This window comes from Acomys minous (assembly GCF_964271855.1).
Source record: "Acomys minous genome assembly, chromosome: 20".
Lineage (NCBI taxonomy): Eukaryota > Metazoa > Chordata > Mammalia > Rodentia > Muridae > Acomys > Acomys minous.
In genome coordinates this window covers 2,404,353-2,424,056 of record NC_140502.1, presented here as the reverse complement: position 1 = coordinate 2,424,056, position 19,704 = coordinate 2,404,353, and the positions used below count along the sequence as shown (strand labels likewise).

The window sequence follows — 19,704 nt, the reverse complement described above, 5'->3', positions numbered from 1 at the left end:
TTTTTTCAAATAAGTGGAATCTGGTCGAGTTTTGCTAAAGACTTGCAAGCTCGGAAAAGTAGGTTTTGTTCTTTGTGGGCCTTGGAGAAGATGTACTTTTTTTTTGTTGTTTTGGCTTTTTGTTGGGCCAAGGTAGAGACTTTATTGCATAAAACACTGGATAAAACTGGACTGCTTCAAAGACATTTTATTCCTAACAGCAGAAAGAAAACAGTCATTGCTGAAAAAAAAACAACTTTTAATACTTTCTATACCAGAATAAAGTTCTGTCGACTGATGTATTATAATAATAAATAATGACCAAGAATAAACTTTAAATACAAAGTGTTCTACTTGTGACAGGCAAAGCGACAAATTCCTCTATTCTATGGTCTCAGAGTTCCTCCAAGATAGAATATAGACGGGGCTAGGGACAGCGTCACAGACTACAGAAGTCACAAGGGAAGGACTGACGTGTGTAGGTGTGAGAGCCTGGTGACACCGACGCTGACACTGCATCGCAGAGGCTGTCACGGGCTTGTATTACAAGTCACAAAATGTTCTGGAAAGAAAGCCTGTGTCAGAGGGGAAAGGAGGGCGGCTAGTAGGAAGGACTGGACAAAATGGAACCAACACACACGCACGCCACAAAGAAGGGGAGGGCGTTCCCAGCGTCACAAACAGAATTATTGCCTGTAGCATCTGAGGATGCTCGGAGGACACAAACAATACTGAACCAGCGCCAAAGTGCTAGACACGGAATGTGGGTCTCTCTCTCTCCTGCTCTCTTTTTTTTTTCCCACTTTTTTTTCCTTTTTATTATTTTTTTCATTTCTTTTCTATTTTTTTTTTTAAGTTCTCTTTGCTAAGATACCACAGGTGGGGCAAACACACAGAAAGCAAGCCAATGGCACAGTCACCAAACACAACAGTGCAGTTAAAACCCTAAATGCTCACTACAGGTCAGTTATCCACCACCAACATCTCCAGGCTCCTTTGGACCACAGAGATGGCCACAGTCCATCAACTCGAGTTAAGTAAGGCAGTGAGAACTATTCTAGTGGGGGGGGGGGGGATGAGAAAACGAGAAAAGAAAGAAGAAAAAAAAAGAAAAGGAAAGAAAATAAAAGGAAAAATAATATCAAGAAAGCAGCTTGCTTTATGCCAGATGGGTCCACACTGCACAGCGGCCTCATTCCCGGGAAGACCCAGGTCGGATGACACCCCTTGGACAGCATATGCAAACCGGATTTCTTATTAGCCTGAAATTCAGTCTCAGGATACTGCTAAGAATTTTATTTACATTGATTGCAGCTTAGTATTTTTGTAAACTGCTATAGGCAGAGTTGAAGTTTTTAAGGCCCTGGGGTTTTACTGTGTGCTCCCAGACTGCAAGGAAATATTGACTTTACCCGCCCCCCTCCAAGTCTAAATGATTTCGTTTTCGAAGTTGATACTTCACTACACCTGCCCCCGTCACAAGCAACAGCACCAATTTCACGTCACTCGCAGGAAGTGTGTTGAAGGTGGGAACTTCCACAGCATTCTAGCAGATTCGAGAGGATTTGTCCTATGACTTTTCTTTGTTTTTGTTTTTGTTTTTTTATGAGTTGTGTTTCCTTGTCAACCCTCAAAGTCTCCCTTGGTGTGGTGCAGAGCTTGATACATTTTGAGTGTTCAATCAGTAGACAGTCTATAATCTACAAAAATAGAGAACACATTTGTTTCATAAAAATGAACATTCGAACTCAAACTGTTTTCCTCATCAGTGACAGCCAGCCGGGCTTTTAGATTCGTGTTTTAATACAAGTTATTTTCAAAGAGCTCACTGGAGGGAAAAAAAAATCTTGTTTCATGCCTACAACACTTACAGAGTAACACATGAAAAGAGAAATCTGGTAACAAGGGCCAGGGTAGACTTCATTCAAGTAAAAACGTCTTTAAACCATAATCTAAAGTAGCCTCCCCATTAGCAGAGGAATTGCTGTGGGCCCCCAGAACTTTCTATGGAGAGTGGAGTTATTCTGGCTTCCCACTTCTAGAACGTTTCCTACAATTTGGTTTTAGTATCAAATCTTTTCCTCAAAATAACAAACCAGGAAGGAAAATAATAAAATAAAATGCATTTCTTTTCATACAGCAATTTGATCTAAAAAAAAAAAAGAAGAAGAAGAAAGAAAAAGAAAAAGAAAGGAAAGAGAAGGAAAAGAGAAAAAAAAAAGAATGTCTCATCAAACCTGCAAAGGGCTTTTGTCTGCAGACACTTCCTGACCCCTGAGTCATCAGGCTGTGGACTTTCTTTTAAGCACACTTAGATTACCATCCTCCGCAGCATCAGCACCGGGTCAGGCCTGGCGCTCTGGCTGCTGCGTGCGGGGCTGGCTAGGATTTCTCCCAAAGTGCAGAGTGACACCACGTGAATTGATTTTCCCTGCAGTGACCGCCCCAGCCTGACTGGCACCTCGGCTGCCTCCCAACCTGTCTCATTAGGACGACAGGAGGATGACAGCAGCTGGTGTCAGATTATAGAGGTGTTTTTCAAGAAGGAAAACACAGACCCTTCGAGGCAACGCTAAATCCCTCGAACGGTGTCTTTGTTGGTTTGTTGATTGCTTTGTTTTGTTTGTTTGTTTGTTTGTTTGTTTGTTTCGGGTTTTGGACAGAAACGACTTTTGGGTTAGAACGGCCTCCTGCCAGCAGAGCTCGAAGGACACAGGGGCATTTCTGAAATCACTTTCTCCCACCTGCGTTGCTTGGAAGTTCTTGTTACTGGGGTAACAGTGTAGCAGCCATGTTCAAGGGCTGGGGGGATTTTCTTTTTAATATATATATATATAGATATCTTTTAAAATTCTTTTAAATGTTCTATACACTAGTGAGGGGTTGTACAGGATTTCTGCCCCCCATGGAATGCAGTTAGCAAACTGGTGGCACCAGATGCACGATTTAAAACTGTAGAGTATTGCTGTGTGGTGGGCGCTCAGTTGCCCTCCTCCTGGCCCTGGCCTCTCTCATCCGCCAGCTCCGCAAAGCTCCCCGCCTTGACAGCTGCAGCCTCCTCAAAATTCCCAGAAGCCTCCGAGTCGACCCTGGAGCGTTTGAACCTGCGGTCGGGATACTGGCTGTTGTCAAAAGGCATTCGATGGACGCAGAGCACGTGGGTCTTCAAGTTCCCCTTCTGCGAGGCACTGTAGGGGCAGTAGTGACACTGGAAAGGCCGGTGACCTGTGCAAAAAGGAAGCGCCCAGTCAAGACTGTGTGACACCTCAGTCACCACCCCACCCTGAGCTCTGAAGACCAATAGCACCATCACCTCCTCCCCCTCCCCTTCCCCATTCCCCTCCCCCTCCCCCTCCCCACAATCTCCCACCCCCACCCCCCACAGCCCACTCCCCCTCCCCTCCCCCATCAGTGGCATCACAGCCGCTTAGCAAAAGTCAAAGGAGAAACTGAAAGAATGCAGCCCATTTTAAACACACCTACCCCGCCCCCAGCCCCCGCCCCTCAGCCCCCGTTCTGAGCAGAATTGTTAATCTAGACTTTTCCAGAAGAGGGGACAGAAACCACTCAACACCTAGAAACATTTCTATAAAACTAAACGTTTGCAGAACGAGAAACGAAGCAAACGATCCCATTTTCACGCGTACTTGTTGTGTGTATATATGCGCGTACGCACTCGTGTGCCCTTAGACATGTGCACACATGCCACAGAGCACACACACGTAGATGTTACGAAACCACTTTGAGAGTCTCTTGTCTCCCTTCAGCACGGGGAGTTTTGGGACCTGACTCTCAGACTTGGCCACAGGCACCCTTACCTGCTGAGCCATCGGCGGCCCTTACCCCTGCCCTTTATGGACAGAATTCAAGACTTTACTTACATATACTGAATTCTGATGCCAGGTGGCATGAAACAATCTCATGTAAGGTCTCCCTCACTCCGCCCCACGACCACGTTGTCGTTGTTGTTGTTTTTAAGTAAAGCAATTCTTTTTTTTTTTTTTTTTTTTTTTTGGTTTTTTGAGACAGGGTTTCTCTATGTAGCCTTGGCTGTCCTGGACTCGCTTTGTAGAACAGGCTGGCCTCGAACTCACAGCTATCCGCCTGCCTCTGCCTCCCGAGTGCTGGGATTAAAGGTGTGCGCCACCATGCCCGGCTTTTTTTTTAATTTTTAAAAAATATTTATTTATTTTTTTATGTGTGTGAGGGATCTGTCTTCACACACACCAGAAGAGGTACAGATAGATGGTTGTGAGCCACCATGTGGTTGCTGGGACTTGAACTCAGGACCTCTGGAAGAGCACATAGTGCTCTTAATCACTGAGCCATCTCTCCAGCCAGTAAAGCAATTCTTAATTTACCAATGTGTGCAAAAAAAAAAAAAAAAAAAAAAACCAGACCATAAGTAGATTTGACCAGTTAACTATTCTTGGGTGGTTGTAGACACACCCAAACCCGTTAAGTTTCCTGCAGTGGGGATCCATATTCAAGTCTGAGGGTGACGGCACACTCTTGTGCAGCTTGAACTCTGTTTTTAATGGCCGACCAAGCGCGAGGAGAGAGTGTGTTTGGAGGGGTCGGGAGATGGCTATCCAATAACACTGCTCTAAGCAAAGCTGTAAGCAATGATTGAGCTGTGTGGCTTTCCACGCTGGGAGTGTCCGGGCAGACAGCAGGGACCACACAGAGCTAGTTAAGGTTGGCCTGAGCATCGGACAAGTGAGGTTTCAGGGCTCTGGGGAGACGGCTCAGGGGTTTAAGAGCACTGGCTGCTCTCCCAGGGGACTGAGCTTCCAGAGAATCCAACACCTTCTTCTGCCTCTTAGGGCACTGAGACAGACAGACAGATAGACAGACAGACAGACAGACAGACAGACAGACAGACACACACACACACACACACACACACACACACACACACACAGACCCCTCTCACACACAAATAAGTATTTTTTAAAATAATAATTGAGACCTGAAGAGTGATGCCCCCCCAAATGAGAATTTTCTAGAAGAGTTCCTATGTAGATAGAACATCAGACAAATTCCCAAATCCTTAAGGAAGCCTTTCCAGTCCTGCATGTTTGATCTCTCAGCCCTGTGCGCAGCACCTTCTGCCATCTTGAGAACTCAGTGGCTGCTCTGAGATACGACAGTTGAGCAAGCGCAGTTCCTCTGGCTTCAGGATGTGAGGGAGGGGAGGTCTGTTCCCTAAAGCTCAAAAGCTACTATGCAACCCCACTTCAGAGAGGAGCCCAGGGCCCGGCCTTGTTTGCTTAGAAAAGTGACCCAGTAAGTAAGGGAACCAATCATTTAATCTCTCAAATAGCTATATAACATAGTTCAGGTGTCTTCCTGCAACAGTCACAGAAAATTGTCCTGCATGGCTGTGCAGAGCCCTTCTCTCATTTGCTCACTTTTTCATGTTGTCTGTCTGCCTGCCTGTCCCTGTTGCCTCTGTCTCTGTCTCTGTCTCTGTCTCTGTCTCTGTCTCTGTCTCTGTCTCTGTCTCTGTGTCTCTCTGTCTCTGTCTTTGTCTCTGTCTCTCTCTCTGTCTCTACCCTCCCCCCACATGTCTGTCTGTCTGTCTCTGTCTCTGTCTTTCTCTTTGTCTCTGTCTTTCTCTCTCTGTCTGTCTCTCTTCCCCTTCCCCAGTCTCCCTCTCCCTCTCCCTCTCCCCCTCCCTCCCTCCCTCCCTCCCTCTCTCTCTCTCTCTCTCTCTCTCTCTCTTCTTCCTTTCACTTTCTTTTTCAGACAGGGATTCTGTGTCACATGGTCTGGCCTCGAACCCCCTTTTCTCCTCTGTGTGGCTCCCAGTGCTGGGCTTCCAGGCCTGCGCCAGCTCATCTGCCCAATGATACCATCTCGATCCTCTTGCCTGTTTGGCTAGCTGGCTTTCTAATCCAGTTTTCCCTGTGTGGTTCAGGCTAGCCTTGAACTGGCCGTCCCCCTGCCTCGGTCTCCTGTCACAGATGTGTGCCTCCGGGGCCAGGCTCGGCTCTCGGTTTCTTTGGCAGTGTGCTCTCCTCTTCCCTCGCTGCCAGGGGCCTCCAGGGGCTAACTCCTCCTGCCTGAGGACTCTCTCTTTCTTTATCTTGCAGAGCCACTTGAGGTATACAATAGCCCATGTCTGGCCTGGGAGCCTGGGAGTCCTCAGAGTGCCCATGTTCTGCTACCTTCCAGCCTAAGCCACCAGAATAAACATTACTTGGAAAGTATCACATGAGCATGTTTTTGCCCCACAGCCTTGCTGGCTACCAATCCCAAATGACTAATTGGGACCCTCACGGATCGGGCTTTCCAGGCCTTTCAGAACATCCTATCCAGTGCCCACACCCTGCCTGAGCCCACCTCTCATGCAAGGGATAAAATCCATTTCACAATTTCACCATGAAGTGGATCCCCTGATGGAGGCCCCAGGTTCCCCGGACCAGAGCCACAGCCTCTCTCTGCAACTCCAGTGGCCCCAAAGCACTCGGCGACTTCTTGTTTCATCCGGCCTGGGTTTGAGGGAACCTGCTGCAGCCCAGATTATTGGCTGCTTTTTGTTTCTATGAACGTAGCAACACAAGGCTTCAGGTGGTCAGCTTTGCCATCTGCAAGATCCTTTCTGCAAACCCTTACACGCTGGGAGGGAACACAGAGAGAACGGCTTTTGCCTTTTCCGCCCCTCCCAATATGCTGCCTAGGAAGGGACGCAGGAAAGCGCCAGCGGGACATCCGCCGGCGTTCCTGCCGCCTGGTTCTACCCTCGGGGCTTGGCCACCTTCCCAGGGAAACAGAGAAGGCCCTGAGTGGGAGACGTGAGACTGGCGTCTCTTCTTATTATTAGCATGTAGTAATTGCGCACACTAATTGATTTCACGATGAGAATTTCACATACACATATCGTATACTTCGGTCATGCCCACCGGCTGTTGACCTCTTGTTCTCACTCAATACCTCCCTCTGGCCATGGATTAGCTTCCCATCCTCAGACGCACCCCCCTTTACATCCGTGTGAGGCAGATACTTCTGTAAATAGATTTCCGTTTGTCCATGGGATGCAAATGGTTCTTCTTCTTCTTCTTCTTCTTCTTCTTCTTCTTCTTCTTCTTCTTCTTCTTCTTCTTCTTCTTCTTCTTCTTCTTCATCATGCAGGATGTTGGGTCTAAACTGAGCACTACGTCAGGATGTTGCTGTAGTTTGGGTTTCATTTGAGTGTGTTCCCCATGGGGCTCATACACTGTGAGCCCCGTTCCCGGTGTGGCAATGCTGAGAGTTAACGGCATCTTTAGGATCCCAGAATCCTAAGGGATTTGGTCCTGGTCACCGAGGATGCTCTCCTTGGTCAGCTTCTGGGTGGGTGAGCAGTCATCCCTGAGTCTCATCTCTTCTCATCTGCCCCAAGATTACTCCTTCAGGGATCTGTTCCTGCCATGGTGCTGTCAACCATGTTGTGATACCGCTAGTGGCCTTTGCTAGTGCCAAACAGAAGGCAGCCATGTTCTCTTAGATCTCTAGAACAGTTATTTAAGTAAACCTCTCTTCTTTATAAAGTTCTCAGCCTGGGGAAGTTTGTTATAGCAAAGGAAGTCAGACTAAGGTAGATACCAGTCTTTGAGGAAATGGCTGGAGAAACCACAGTGTGTCCACTTCTCCTCCCTTGTTGGGACTCTAAATAGGGCCTAGTTGAGTATCAGTAAGGTTCAGCAGACTTTGAACAAGCAATCAGAATAGCACTGAGCCCCTAAAACTTAATGCACCATCCCTGCATGCACGAAAGGTCTATCCAGCTCTCACTGAAAAATGACCCACTTTATAAGTGGAAAACTACTGAGCAGGAGAAAGAAAGAGCAGCCTAGCATTGGCTCCTGTTGATGCCAGAGCAGATGAAGACCCCTCCCAAAGAGTTCAGGGCCTGGGGCTGGGAGACGGCTCAGCAGCTAAGAGCAAGCACTGTTACTGCAGAGGACTCGAGTTCAAGTCCCAGTTCCCAGGTCCAGCAACACACGACCTCTTGTGTTTCTAGCTCCAGGGGGATCTGACTCCCTCTTCTGGCCTTCGTGGGTACTGCACTCACAGTGCAGTGCACCCACACACATCTAATTAGAAAATATTTTTAATTAAAACACACACACACACACACACACAGAGAGAGAGAGAGAGAGAGAGAGAGAGAGAGAGAGAGAGAGAGAGAGAGAGAGAGAGAGAGAATTCATGGGGAAAGGAGGCAACAGGAGACTTCAGAAATACTTTAAAGTGTCATGCAAAGCTTTTCAGACTCTATGAAATGTTTATGTTTCCCTAAGGGAAGGTGGCTTTGTGGCTGAGGGTGACTCACATAGGTCTAGAATCAAGTCACCAATGAATGTATTATAATTAATGGTTATTACCATGCCACGACAAGTTTTGGGATAGATGAACTCCCAGAGCCTAGCTGACCCGTGGACAAGCTGAGCAAACACTGTTTATGAATCAGGCTCAGTCACCAAGACTTTGGGGAGCCTTAGACACTTTGAGTGTGGAAGCCAAACCCTTTTTATTACATCACCTATCAGTATGGCTAAAATCACTCTCTTTGAGGATTCCAGTCTCCAACCTTTGAATGCTCCCCTTGCTGCAAACCCTGTCACCTCAGGGGCCGTGCCACCCGAGCCTTAGCACGATACACAGAAAGCCTTGAATATCACCTCGGTTTTCAGGGAGCGCCTTTTCGCGTTGGCCAACTTGACCCAAAAGCACTTAGTTCACTTTCCCCACCAATCGATTTTTTAAATATTCATCATGATTTGATCCTATGGTTACATTCTGAATCTTGATTTCTTGGTAGAGACGAAGATGATGAACGATTATTCTGGCAGATTCGGATACTTCCGTGGTCAACCCATTATTGGATCGGTTTGCTTTTGAACTTTGGTGAAACGGAATCTGTTTGTAAATGCATCTGTGGCTCCAAATGTCCTCACTGGAGGGAGAAATCTGAGCAGTGCTAGAATTTGAAGAAGTCTGGATCATTCTATAGACTTGTAACTAGAAATTTATAGATGCTAATAATAGCTTCTAAAGGCTCCGAAGGCCTCAGCCCGTCACTCTTCATACCCATTTCTGCACATTTATCCCCAGATTTGAACTTCCTGAAAGTCTTGCCAAGGAGTTATATTTTCTCCACTGTCCAGATGGGGAAGGTAAGACCCAGCCAGCCTGAAAGGTCTGAATTCACAACAAGTGTCCAATGGACACAGCGTCCTCTGAATCTTTAATTCCTCAAATATGCGCATGGACTTCCCTAGTGAGCATCCACTGACAACTCCATACAAGCTAGAGTCGCTCAGGAAAATGGAGTCATAACTGAGAAATTGCCATCGTCACACTGGCTTGTGGACATAGCTATTGGGCTTAAATGCTAGTTGATGTAGTAGGGCCTGCCCTCCTGTGGGCGGCGCCACTCCCTAGGCAGGCAGGTAGGTCTGAGCTATAGAAGAAAGCTAGCTGAGCCAACCATTGAAGGAAAGAAACAGAGAGCAGGTGGCTGGAGAAGCCATGCTACCCCGAAGCAATGCAGGTGTTGGCCAAGAATCAAAACCAATCTAGCCTGCGGTGGTCGGATCCTTGACTCTCAGACAAGAGGGAGTCATTGCTCAAGACAGTTTTGGACACTCCACCAATTTCTAAACCAAGCCAAATTCCTGCCTCTGTTTCCCATCTGCCTATTTGAAGCCCTTTTTGTTGACGTCTGCTGTCTGTTGATCGGAGCATGTCTGCGAAGGGTCCAAAACCAGCCACAGCAGAGAACACCACAGAAGATATCACTGTGTCCATCCAGCTCTAATCGTTGGGCAGAGGAAGGGGCTGAGAGGCCATTTTGCTTGGGAGCCTTGCAATCTATCGCTGAGGTGGATTTAGAAAGAACCAGAACCTCACTTACGAATGGGGCATCTTGCTGACAGAGGTAAAGTTGGCTCAGGCCTCAGGGCAACAGGGCAGGCCCTTGGTCACCTACAAACTTCAACCAGTCCATAGTGAGATGAAAGATTAAGCAAGATACCCACAGATTAAGGAGACCCCAGATGAGCTAGTGACTCTGGGGCCCATGGGTGGTCATGAAGAGCCAATAGTGACTACTAATCTCTGGGAGGCAGAGAGAACTGTAAAGCGCAGTTGGGTCCAACAGTTCTAATCCTGAGACCAAGGGTCTAATCCATTGGTCCCCACTGGAGAGGCCAATCAGCATGATGACATCTCACAGGCCTGTCCTGTTGAGCAGCATCCCTTGTTGGCGGATGGCCTGCGGTCAGGTATGAAAACCCAGAGCCCTTGGTCTGGCACCTTGGCTTTCTTTCTGATGTCTCCCTCCTCCTTAGGAGTGGACAGGTCTGGGTCTGACGATGCGTTTGGAGTCAGGATACAGCCTCCTGCCTTGGTTGCTGCTTCCCACTGGCTCCAGTTCCTCATCCCCACATTGTTAAAAGTGAGATGCTCCAAGCTCAGAGGAAGCAACACCCATGCATGTGTTTCACTGGTTGGGGCTTATTGGGCACAGGACATCTTGCTAGAAGGGGCTCCTGCAGATGGCAGGGCTGGAAAGAGCCTAAGTCCGGGCAGCTTTATGAAGCGGTGTAGTTTGTTGTAGGACCAGTAGGGATCCCAACAAATCACCCAAGAGGCCATCTTTCCACCCTCTCCATCGCCCGCCCGCAGTTTGCTGTCCCCTGGTCCTGTAGGATGTCTCTCTCTTCTTCAGCTGTTCTGTGATGCTCCTTCCATTAGGGGCTTTGAACATACCGCCCCTCCCCCCACCCCCCCATTGCTCCGGTGGGGAGTTCTTTCTCGGCCTTCATTCACCTGATTGTTCAACACAGATACTTCCGCTTCCGGAAGGACTTTTTGAGCATCCCAAAGCCACCATGGCAGCGGCAGCGGCGGCGGTCAGACACTTCGCTAGAGTCCCACTTGTAACATCAGTGGCTGAGCAAGTAAAATGACCATGGCTGTTCCTCTCCAAAGAAGACTGGCAACCCCATGGGGACCGGAACAGGGGACAGGGACCTTGGGATTTGTGAGGGAGAGATGCTCATTTGCTTGCTTGCTTGTTCTGAATATTGCTGTTAGCCACTACAGCACGACGCAAGCGCATCACAGACGGACGTCTGTATTTTTCTAGCAGAGGGGAGCTATGAGTAAAGCTATGAGTAAAAATGCAATTGAAGAGACCGAGAAGAAGACGGGGGGTAGGGTGGGGGGGGAGCAGATGGCTGCTGAGGAAAGAGAGAGCAGGCTGAGGTCAGGACAGGGACAGGCAGTGGGTCAGCAAAAGGTAGCTTAAGACGGAAGATAAAGAGGTGTGGCGCTCCCAGGCCATCTCACCGCAGAAAGGAAGTGATCAGACCTTCCTTGCATACATCAACATTGCCGCAAACCGGGACACCCCACTCCTCATCTGCCAGAGCTGGAGCCCCACATCAGAATGGTGGCAGATGGCCCCTGCCAACTCCTGCCCCCCCCCCCACCGCTGCCTCCTCTCCGTACCTCTCGCTCTGAGGCCATCAACATTTCCCATCACTGCCACGCGAAAAGTAAGTACATCGTACGTTAATTTGTATTGTCACTGCGCTGTAGAGCCGTGGTAAAGAACACATTCATTTTTAATCCACTATGAATAATATATAAATATGTATACAGGGTGGCGGGTCAAGAGGGGTGAGGAGAAAGCAAGTAGCACATTGTTTATAGTGAGAGTGGGGGGGGGGGCGGGGATGAGATATTTTTCTTACTTGCTAAGATGGAAATAGCTCTTCTTTCCCTGGACCTAACGGGGAGAGGAAAATGCCTGCCCTTGAGGGGGACATCCATTAGTTACAGCTCAGCAACGGACAGCGGCTTGGCACGTCCACATCTTCTGAACTGATGGCTGCTCTTAGATGCGGGGCAGAGGATGAGGGTGGATGTTGGGTGGTTGGGTGGCTGGGTGGGTACGTGGGTAGGTGTGTGTGGGTGATCAGCCCCTGGCATTCAGTGACGGGACACTTCAGAGCACGCGCAAAGCAGTCACCTACATTGGTTCTCACACAGACAGCAGGAGGCAGGGTCGGCAGTAAGATGGCTTCCTCTTTCTCAGGTAGGAAAAGCCCAAGCCAAGGAGAGTTTTGGTCAAGCTGAGGCTAAGCATGTACCCATCTCTCTGACCACTCGGGGTGGCTCCTGCAAGCCGTTTTTGCCAGAGGATAGTCTACAAAGACGTCCCTGGAGGTGGTACATAGATACAGTGAAAATATGGGGGGATGGGGAGACAGGGAGCCCATACTTGCATGGACACAGGTCCCATAGAGTTCTCCAGAAGACCAGAAAGTCCTTGCACTGAGCACACAGGACACCATCGTAACAGGAGCTCAGGAGGGGGGAGGGGCACTCATCCCTCTGTGTGACAGTGGGTCTTGAATGTCAACTTGATGGACTGAGCGACACCAAGACTAGCAAGCACGCCTCTGGGCATGTCTCTGAAGGGATTTCCAGATGCAATCAGACAGTGAGTGGTCTGTCTTAATTAGTGGTTGGATCCAGTGACGGATTCATAATCTGACTAGCAGCTACGTTGTGGAGCGTCCTAGGGAGAAAACAGTCGTGGGGAAGTGGCCTTGGAGACTTGCCCGGCCCCTTCTCCGGCTGCCCTGCCCTGCTTCCTGTCCACTATGAGGTGAACACCTGGGCTCTGCAGTGCAGTACCTAGGTGATGGACTCGAACCGTGAGCCAAAATAAATCATCCTACGGTTTAGGTTCTGCTGCGTACTTTGGTCACGGCTACAGGGGCGCGAGAGCATCCACAGCACTTGGCTCCAAGGCAGCTTCCCACTGTGGACACCAGTCTGAGGATGTACAGTTTCTGCATGTAAAACAGCGACATCAACATGAGACGCACTCATACTCTTCCTCTTTCTCATCTTGCGTGTTGTTGTTGTTGTTACTTTTGAGATAGGCTCTTCCTATATAGCCCGGGCTGACCTCCAACACACGGCAATGCCCCTGCCTCATGCTCCCAAGTGCTGGCACTATCAGCACTGTGCCTGACTTTCCACATACTGCTAATCACATCCAGATGATTAAAATGCTAAGAGACCCTATGAGCACCTCCTACTTTGCCAGTTCTGCCCACAGAACCCATGAGGGGAGGGATCCCAAGCATCTTTAAGTCCAAGTTCAAGAGTTCTGACGCCCTCTTCCGACCTCCAGGCGGCGCTGTACACACAAGTGCATACCCACACAGACGCACATGCACATATGACCTCCAGGGGGCGCTGTACGCACAAGTGCATACCTACGCAGGCACACATGCACATATGACCTCCGGGGGGCTCTGTACACACAAGTGCATACCCACACAGACACACATGCACATATGACCTCCAAGGGCTCTGTACACACACGTGCATACCCACATAGACACGCACGCATACAAGACCTCCAGGGGGTGCTGTATGCACAAGTATATACCCACACAGACGCGCACACACACATATGATCAAAATAAGATGAGTTTTTAATAAATAATGGATGTCATCAAAGTGTTACATGGGCAGCTGTTATACAGTATTGTTTGGAGGGTGGCAAGAGGGAGCTACCTGTACTGAACGTACAGACACAAGCACCCAAAGCCTCCATACTCAGTAATAAAACACAAGGGTGCCCAAGGGAGGCAGGAAGGCAAAGACCTGGAGGGTGTGTCCACTCCGTTCACAAGGATCCTTCGTGGAGCTCGGTACGTGCTTAAGAACACATTCTGGGTTGCGGAACTTAGCAGGACCCATCCTCCATCCCGTTACGTTCCGGTTACCTGCAGGCACGTGGCTAGGCCATCTGAACACCGGGGTGCTGCCTTCTAAGGAGAGCAAGGATGGACTGGCGAGCAGCGGCCTCTGACCTGTCCCACGCACGGGGTGGAAGGCTTGGGAAGGGGCGCTAAGAAGGCTTACAGAAATACAGCACAGCAAGAAAAGGCCCTCCACAGTGCCTAAGCCACAGCCCGCCGGACTCTCCTAAAGAGACGCTTTGCACAGTACATGCTATTAAGTGAGAAAATGGCTTCATCGACAGGACCACGAAACATCACACGCTCAGCTCCCGAAGGCAGAAGTGCCTGTGCTGGGGGGAGGGGGGGGCACAGGGCAGGGCGCTGACCGCAGTTTCGAGGACAGCTCTGGCCCTTGAGTCTGGTTTTCCCTGGGTTGCTCTGGAGTCCCCCATCCTCGCACCCCGTTCTCTCCGAGCTCACAGCTTTGACCCTGACGCTGTGGCGCACGAGGAGCCTAGTCTAGAACCGTTGGGATGTTCTAGTTTCAGTTCGGGGCCAGCAGGGCGATGGGGCCGGTTACCTTACGCAAACAAGGACCTCCAGGAAGAGATTCTTCCTTGCTTGCATATATTATTCTTCCTAAAAAAAAAAAAGTCCCCCTAATTCTGAGGGGGGAAAGAATGTTCCAATCAGGCATGCAATTCATGTTTTCTGTTTTCAGGAAAAAAAAATTTTTTTTTCTTTCATCTAATCAAAGATGCTAAAACACTTTGGAATAGCACAAATAATTTCAGGTTTTCAATTCTGCGTGATTTGGGTTGTAATTTAAAAGGCTAGTCGAAAAGCGCACTCGTTTTGAAAGTGGCGTCTGATCCAGGTGGTGACACATCGGCACCATGACTGCGAAGCCATGCTCAGCTTCACCGTAAGGCGGTGGGTGTGTCACACAAAGCAACCCTCAATATATTTTATCCTCTCCCTGCCCATTTCTAATGGCGTTTATGAACCGAGAGGTCCCAGAAGGGTTGAAATTGATTTCTAACGCCACTCTCAAGCAAATGTAGGTGGGGTGAAGGGAGGACCTCACTCTGCTGGTGAGGTTACAGTCCCAAAGGCGCCCCAATTTCCCAAAGTCAGAGTATACCATCTGTGTACACGGAGTTCAGACCCCGGGCCTGTGGGGCAGCGTTTGGGGAAGTGGCTGGTTCTACAAGGAGTCGGGAATGCACAAGATGGTCCCAGAACGTTTGGCGCTGTGAAATAAATTGTTGCTTTTTAAAGCCTCCATTAAAAGGTGCATGAGGGCATCTCGAAACAGCGTGGGGCAGGAGGATAGCAGCCCTGAAGGCTCAAACACGGAAGATTTTCAACCACAAAGTAAATAATATCGCACCAAATCGTAGCCTAATGTACAAAATAAATATCCACAAGTCACACTGACATAAATGATTGAATTGGTAAATATGCGTGGAGGAATCTGCAAACGCGTGCCGCAAATAATTCATGTAGGCGTTGACTACTGAGGGAGGCAGAGGCGCGGTCCCATCCTTGAGACTGGGCTGCCCAGCACGTAGAGGGGGACAGTGGTACCTGGCACTGCAGAAATCTAAAAAAAAATCATTGCCCTAGCCGGGTGCTCAAGGTCACAGTGGCAGGCATCCCTGATTTGGTACAAGGAAGACATGTTGGCTTTGTCATCCTTCTTCCCCAAACCCAGATCTCCCAGTCGACACATGAGAAATTGCAGCCGAGGGACATCCTACAGAGTACGCTCCTCAGGACAAGCCAAGGTGAGGACAAAGCGGAGATCCCGAGGCCTCCCAGCTAGGAAGCGCGGAGGACTCACACAACGGCTCATGGCAGTGTGGCCTCCGGCGCGCAAGGCAATCCGAGTGAAATACGCGCCGACGTGATAGTGATGTGTCGATATGAGTTTGCTGCTGTGACGAACGGAATCCAGGAATGTATAGGATGCATGCTCAGGGCAGAGGGGACATCTAGGAGCAGCTTTGTCCTCTTGCTACCTGCGCGTATGATTTGCTGGCCTAAGTCTGTACTAAAATAGCAGGCTCGCCTTCAGAGTTTCTTATGTGCCATCGGCCATTAGCTGATGAGGAAACCAAGAGCTGATAGCCTATAACAGAAAAGCGCCAATACCTAACTTCAAGCGAAGACCACCGCTCAGAGTATGGTCTGGTGTAAGACACCAGCTGGGCAGGGCTGGTGGAGACGGCTCAGTGGTTAAGGGCACTTGGGGCTCTTGCCAAGAATCCAGGCTGGATTTCCAGCGCACCCATCAGGTCTCTCAGCCCTCCAGTTCCGGGTGATCAGATACTCGCTGGCCTCGCGGACACTCACACAGACATAGAAAAGAAACATATATAAAATAATAACCCGGGGAGGGTGGCTCCCAGCTCATCCTGCTAACACAGACCTGAGAAAAAGAAGGGAGCATTACATCACCCTTGTTAGTAATCAGGCAACAATACAGTCACCCCTGAAGGTCCTGGATGACGGCAGGAAAACAGGCTACAGGTCACCACCACCGCCCGCCCCCCACCCCCACCCCCCAGGCAGGGCTCAAGCCCCCTAAGCCACCTGTGCACCTTCTGCGCATGCGCCAGATTGTTTATAAAGGGAACTCCTCCAATTTCTCGCGCGCGCGCTCTCTCTCCATGTCTGTCTCCAGAGACGGTTTCTGCATCTCCTTATTAAACCTCTTAAGTGAATCTGTTGCGCGGTGTAATTCCATCCCTCTGTACAGCTCCGCCGTTCACCTCTAACCTCTGCCGCACACCTCTTAACAGCCCTTACCCCAGACCTGCTGCCAAGGGTCATAGGAGGCATCAGCCTTGAGCCCTGATAGTGTTGGCTACTGAGTCAAAGCGGTTAAAGTGGAGGCCCTCCGGTCATTACAGACCTCATCAGGCCAAGGGCTGTGGGCCTTTGGGAAGCGACTTCTCTCCTCAAGTCTCAGGTCTCTCATCTGTAAGATAGGTGTCTCGTCTGCGACACCGATAAATGATGGAACACGGTTTGGTTTGTACTCTGGGTGCACTGAGAGAAAGTCCGTCATAAGAAAAGTCAGAGGGATCTGTACTGGGTGTGGGCAGACTATCAAAACACTTCCTCTCTGAAGTGCCCCATGGATGAAGGCGACTCTGAGACTCCGAAAGGATGCGTGCTTGGCCGGGGATACCAAGCCAGAGACAGAGCCCAGCTCTGGTTGGGTAGCCAGAGCGGAACTGATCACGGTGGTCTCTCAGCAGCTTCGGGTTCAGGCTGGGAAGAAGGTGGGCATAGGGCTGGACGCCTGGGGAATCTGCAGAGGGGGGACTCTGGCTTTTGGGGGCTTCACCAGGCACAACCTCCAGGAGTCCAGGCCACCTTCCTCACCTTTCAAGCAACCCTGGACACTGCAAGAGCTGGCGGCCACCCACGCCCACAGGTCACTTGCTCCTTCACTCCTCTGCTCTGTCCTCCGTCCTCCAGCGGCCTCAGCTTCAGTCCCGTGGCCAGGCCACTCCCTGCGGTTCCAAGTCACACCACATTTATTTGTTTGCCTCAGGCAGCCATGCTCTGTGGAGCCACCAGCCTGCCTGGGTGGTCAGCCGGCCGGCGGCGGCATGCGCTCCACAGTCACTATTGATCCGGGATCTTAAGTCATCCCCGGATTTTTATGAAAACATTTACGTTTATCATTAAATAACCTTCAAAGGGTCGATGAACTTACTTTCTTTTTTTTTTTCTTTTTTTTTAAGATTTTCAGATGTGTAATATAATATCGCTCTAATGAGACTCCGGGTTTGTCTCTGGGCATTTAATATTGAAAGAAATGCTGAGAGAAACCACATGAAGGAGACATTGGTTTTGGGGTGAGGTGCACCCCAGGAGCAGGAGGGGCAGCTGGCAGCTTCCCCACCCGGCAGGACACTCTACCGCCTCCAGAATGTGGGGGTGTGTGGACACTGTGCTTTTGAGGTTCACAACCTTAAGATGAAAAAAAGAAAGTGAGTCAGAACTAGATGCTATGACTCAAACAAGGCTATCTTAATTGTTTTTATATTTTTAATGAGCTGACTTCAAAATACTAAACAAAATGAAGGCGCTATTCAGAAGGCAAAAATGAGAAGGATTCCAACATCAGCAGCTGTGACACCTGTTGGTCACACCCAAGTCTCTCTGTCTTCTAGGTACCCTGAGCTAACACAGATACTTGTGTCGCTGGGCAAACAGGAGGCAAACGGCAGCCCTGTCTCGTGGAACGCTTGCTAACCCACCGTCAGGACCACAGGGCCAACAGGCTCCTTCAGGGTTACCCTGAGACCTCTCTGCTGGACCCACAGCCTGCAAGTCCCAGCTGCACTTGTGTGTGCCCCATTTCCCTGGCCAGTCATAGCTCCCAATGCGGCACCGCCACGGCAGGCATCCTGTCTCCTCTGCCTGGTTGCCTCTAACTTCCGGTCCCTTCCTGCGAAGCATACTGCTGCCGTTTGTGTTACAAGTGTGTCGCAGTCCGAGTCCTGCCCCTTGGACCACCCAGTGAATCTGTCACGACACCGTCTTCCCCCTGACAAGCCACGAGCTCCTCTTTCTTGTCAAAGGCATTAAAAAGGATGCCGGATTATGTCCTGCCTGGACAAGAGTCCAGAGTTATGGGCTCCTCCCTCCCCTAAGGAGGCTGGCAACCTTAGCCAGCTCTGCTCGCAGGAAAGGAAAGCTGGAGTTGCCCTCCTCCCCCGACCCCGCCCATAAGCAGGGGCTCCCCTGGCGTGGGCGATCCCCTCCTCTGCCAAGTCCCCTTATTCTTCCTAGTCAGGAGTTGGGGGCAGCCTAGTGGGCCTGAGGAAAGAGCCCTGTCAAGGCAGCCGACTTTGGACAGTCTCTTCTCAGCTTCGGGTCTAATGGAGTAGTGCAGAGGTCACAAGCCCCACCTCGCTCTCCTCCCCTTTCCTGGCCAGCTTCTTTCATTCTCTGAGGCTGCCTCTCCTAATGGGTGACACCCCTACACACACACACACACACACACACACACACACACACACACACAGACACACCCATACACACACACACACAACACACACACACACACACACACACACAGACACACACACACAGACACACCCATACACACACCCATACACACATACACACACACACACACAGACACACACACAGACACACATAGACACACAGCGAGACACATATACTCACAAGCATACACATAGACACACGCGTACATGCATACACACACACACATACACACACACATAGACATACACACACATAGACACACACACACACACACACGCCTACAGGCTATCATCCCTGGAGTCTGTGCAATATCCCAGGGATTGCCCCGCCTGCTTTATTGGTTTCCTCTCTGAGGAAGTCCCAGTGCCCTGTGCCTGGGTCACTTCGGTCCTCATGGTCTTCAACGTCATGGATATAGCCAGCACTCAAGTGTCCTGTGCGGGCAGGTCAGGGCTGGGGAATGAGTGTGTGGAGAGCCCATTTTGATGGGAGCTTGAGGCTGCACCTCCCCTGACTTGTGTCCCATAGCCCAAAAGCTACCCCACCCAGTGGCCACGAGGCAGCATCTGTGGTAGGTCTTTGGAACCCACCCTACCCCCCACCCCACCCCACCCCACCCCACCCCACCCCACCCCACCCCACGGCCCATAGTTTTTTATGTCCCAAGACTATTTTTAAAAAGTGTCAGTGTGATGCCGATGTTTAAACAACAAACAAGCAAACAGACAAAAAACGATTTCACGTGAAAACATAAGTCTCAGCCGGGAGTGGTGGCGCACACCTTTAATCCCAGCACTCAGGAAGCAGAGGCAGGTGGATCGCTGTGAGTTCGAGGCCAGCCTGGTCTACAAAGCGAGTCCAGGACAGCCAAGACTACACAGAGAAACCCGGTCTCAAAAAAAACAAAAAGAAAGAAAGAAAGAAAGAA

At 49.9% G+C, this 19,704-nt stretch overlaps 1 protein-coding gene across 8 annotated transcripts in view; it reads right to left on the bottom strand.

The window, feature by feature from the left end:
* Positions 1 to 221: 221 nt before the first annotated feature.
* Positions 222 to 19,704, bottom strand: part of ZNF536 (zinc finger protein 536) — a 478,014-nt gene continuing 458,531 nt past the window's right edge. For all 8 annotated transcript variants that reach the window (XM_084770782.1, XM_084770786.1, XM_084770781.1 and 5 more), the window contains one exon: positions 222 to 3,204. In XM_084770782.1, coding sequence (XP_084626908.1) covers positions 2,960 to 3,204 — 245 coding nt within the window. In that variant the 3' untranslated portion in view covers positions 222 to 2,959. The remainder of the gene's footprint in view (positions 3,205 to 19,704) is intronic.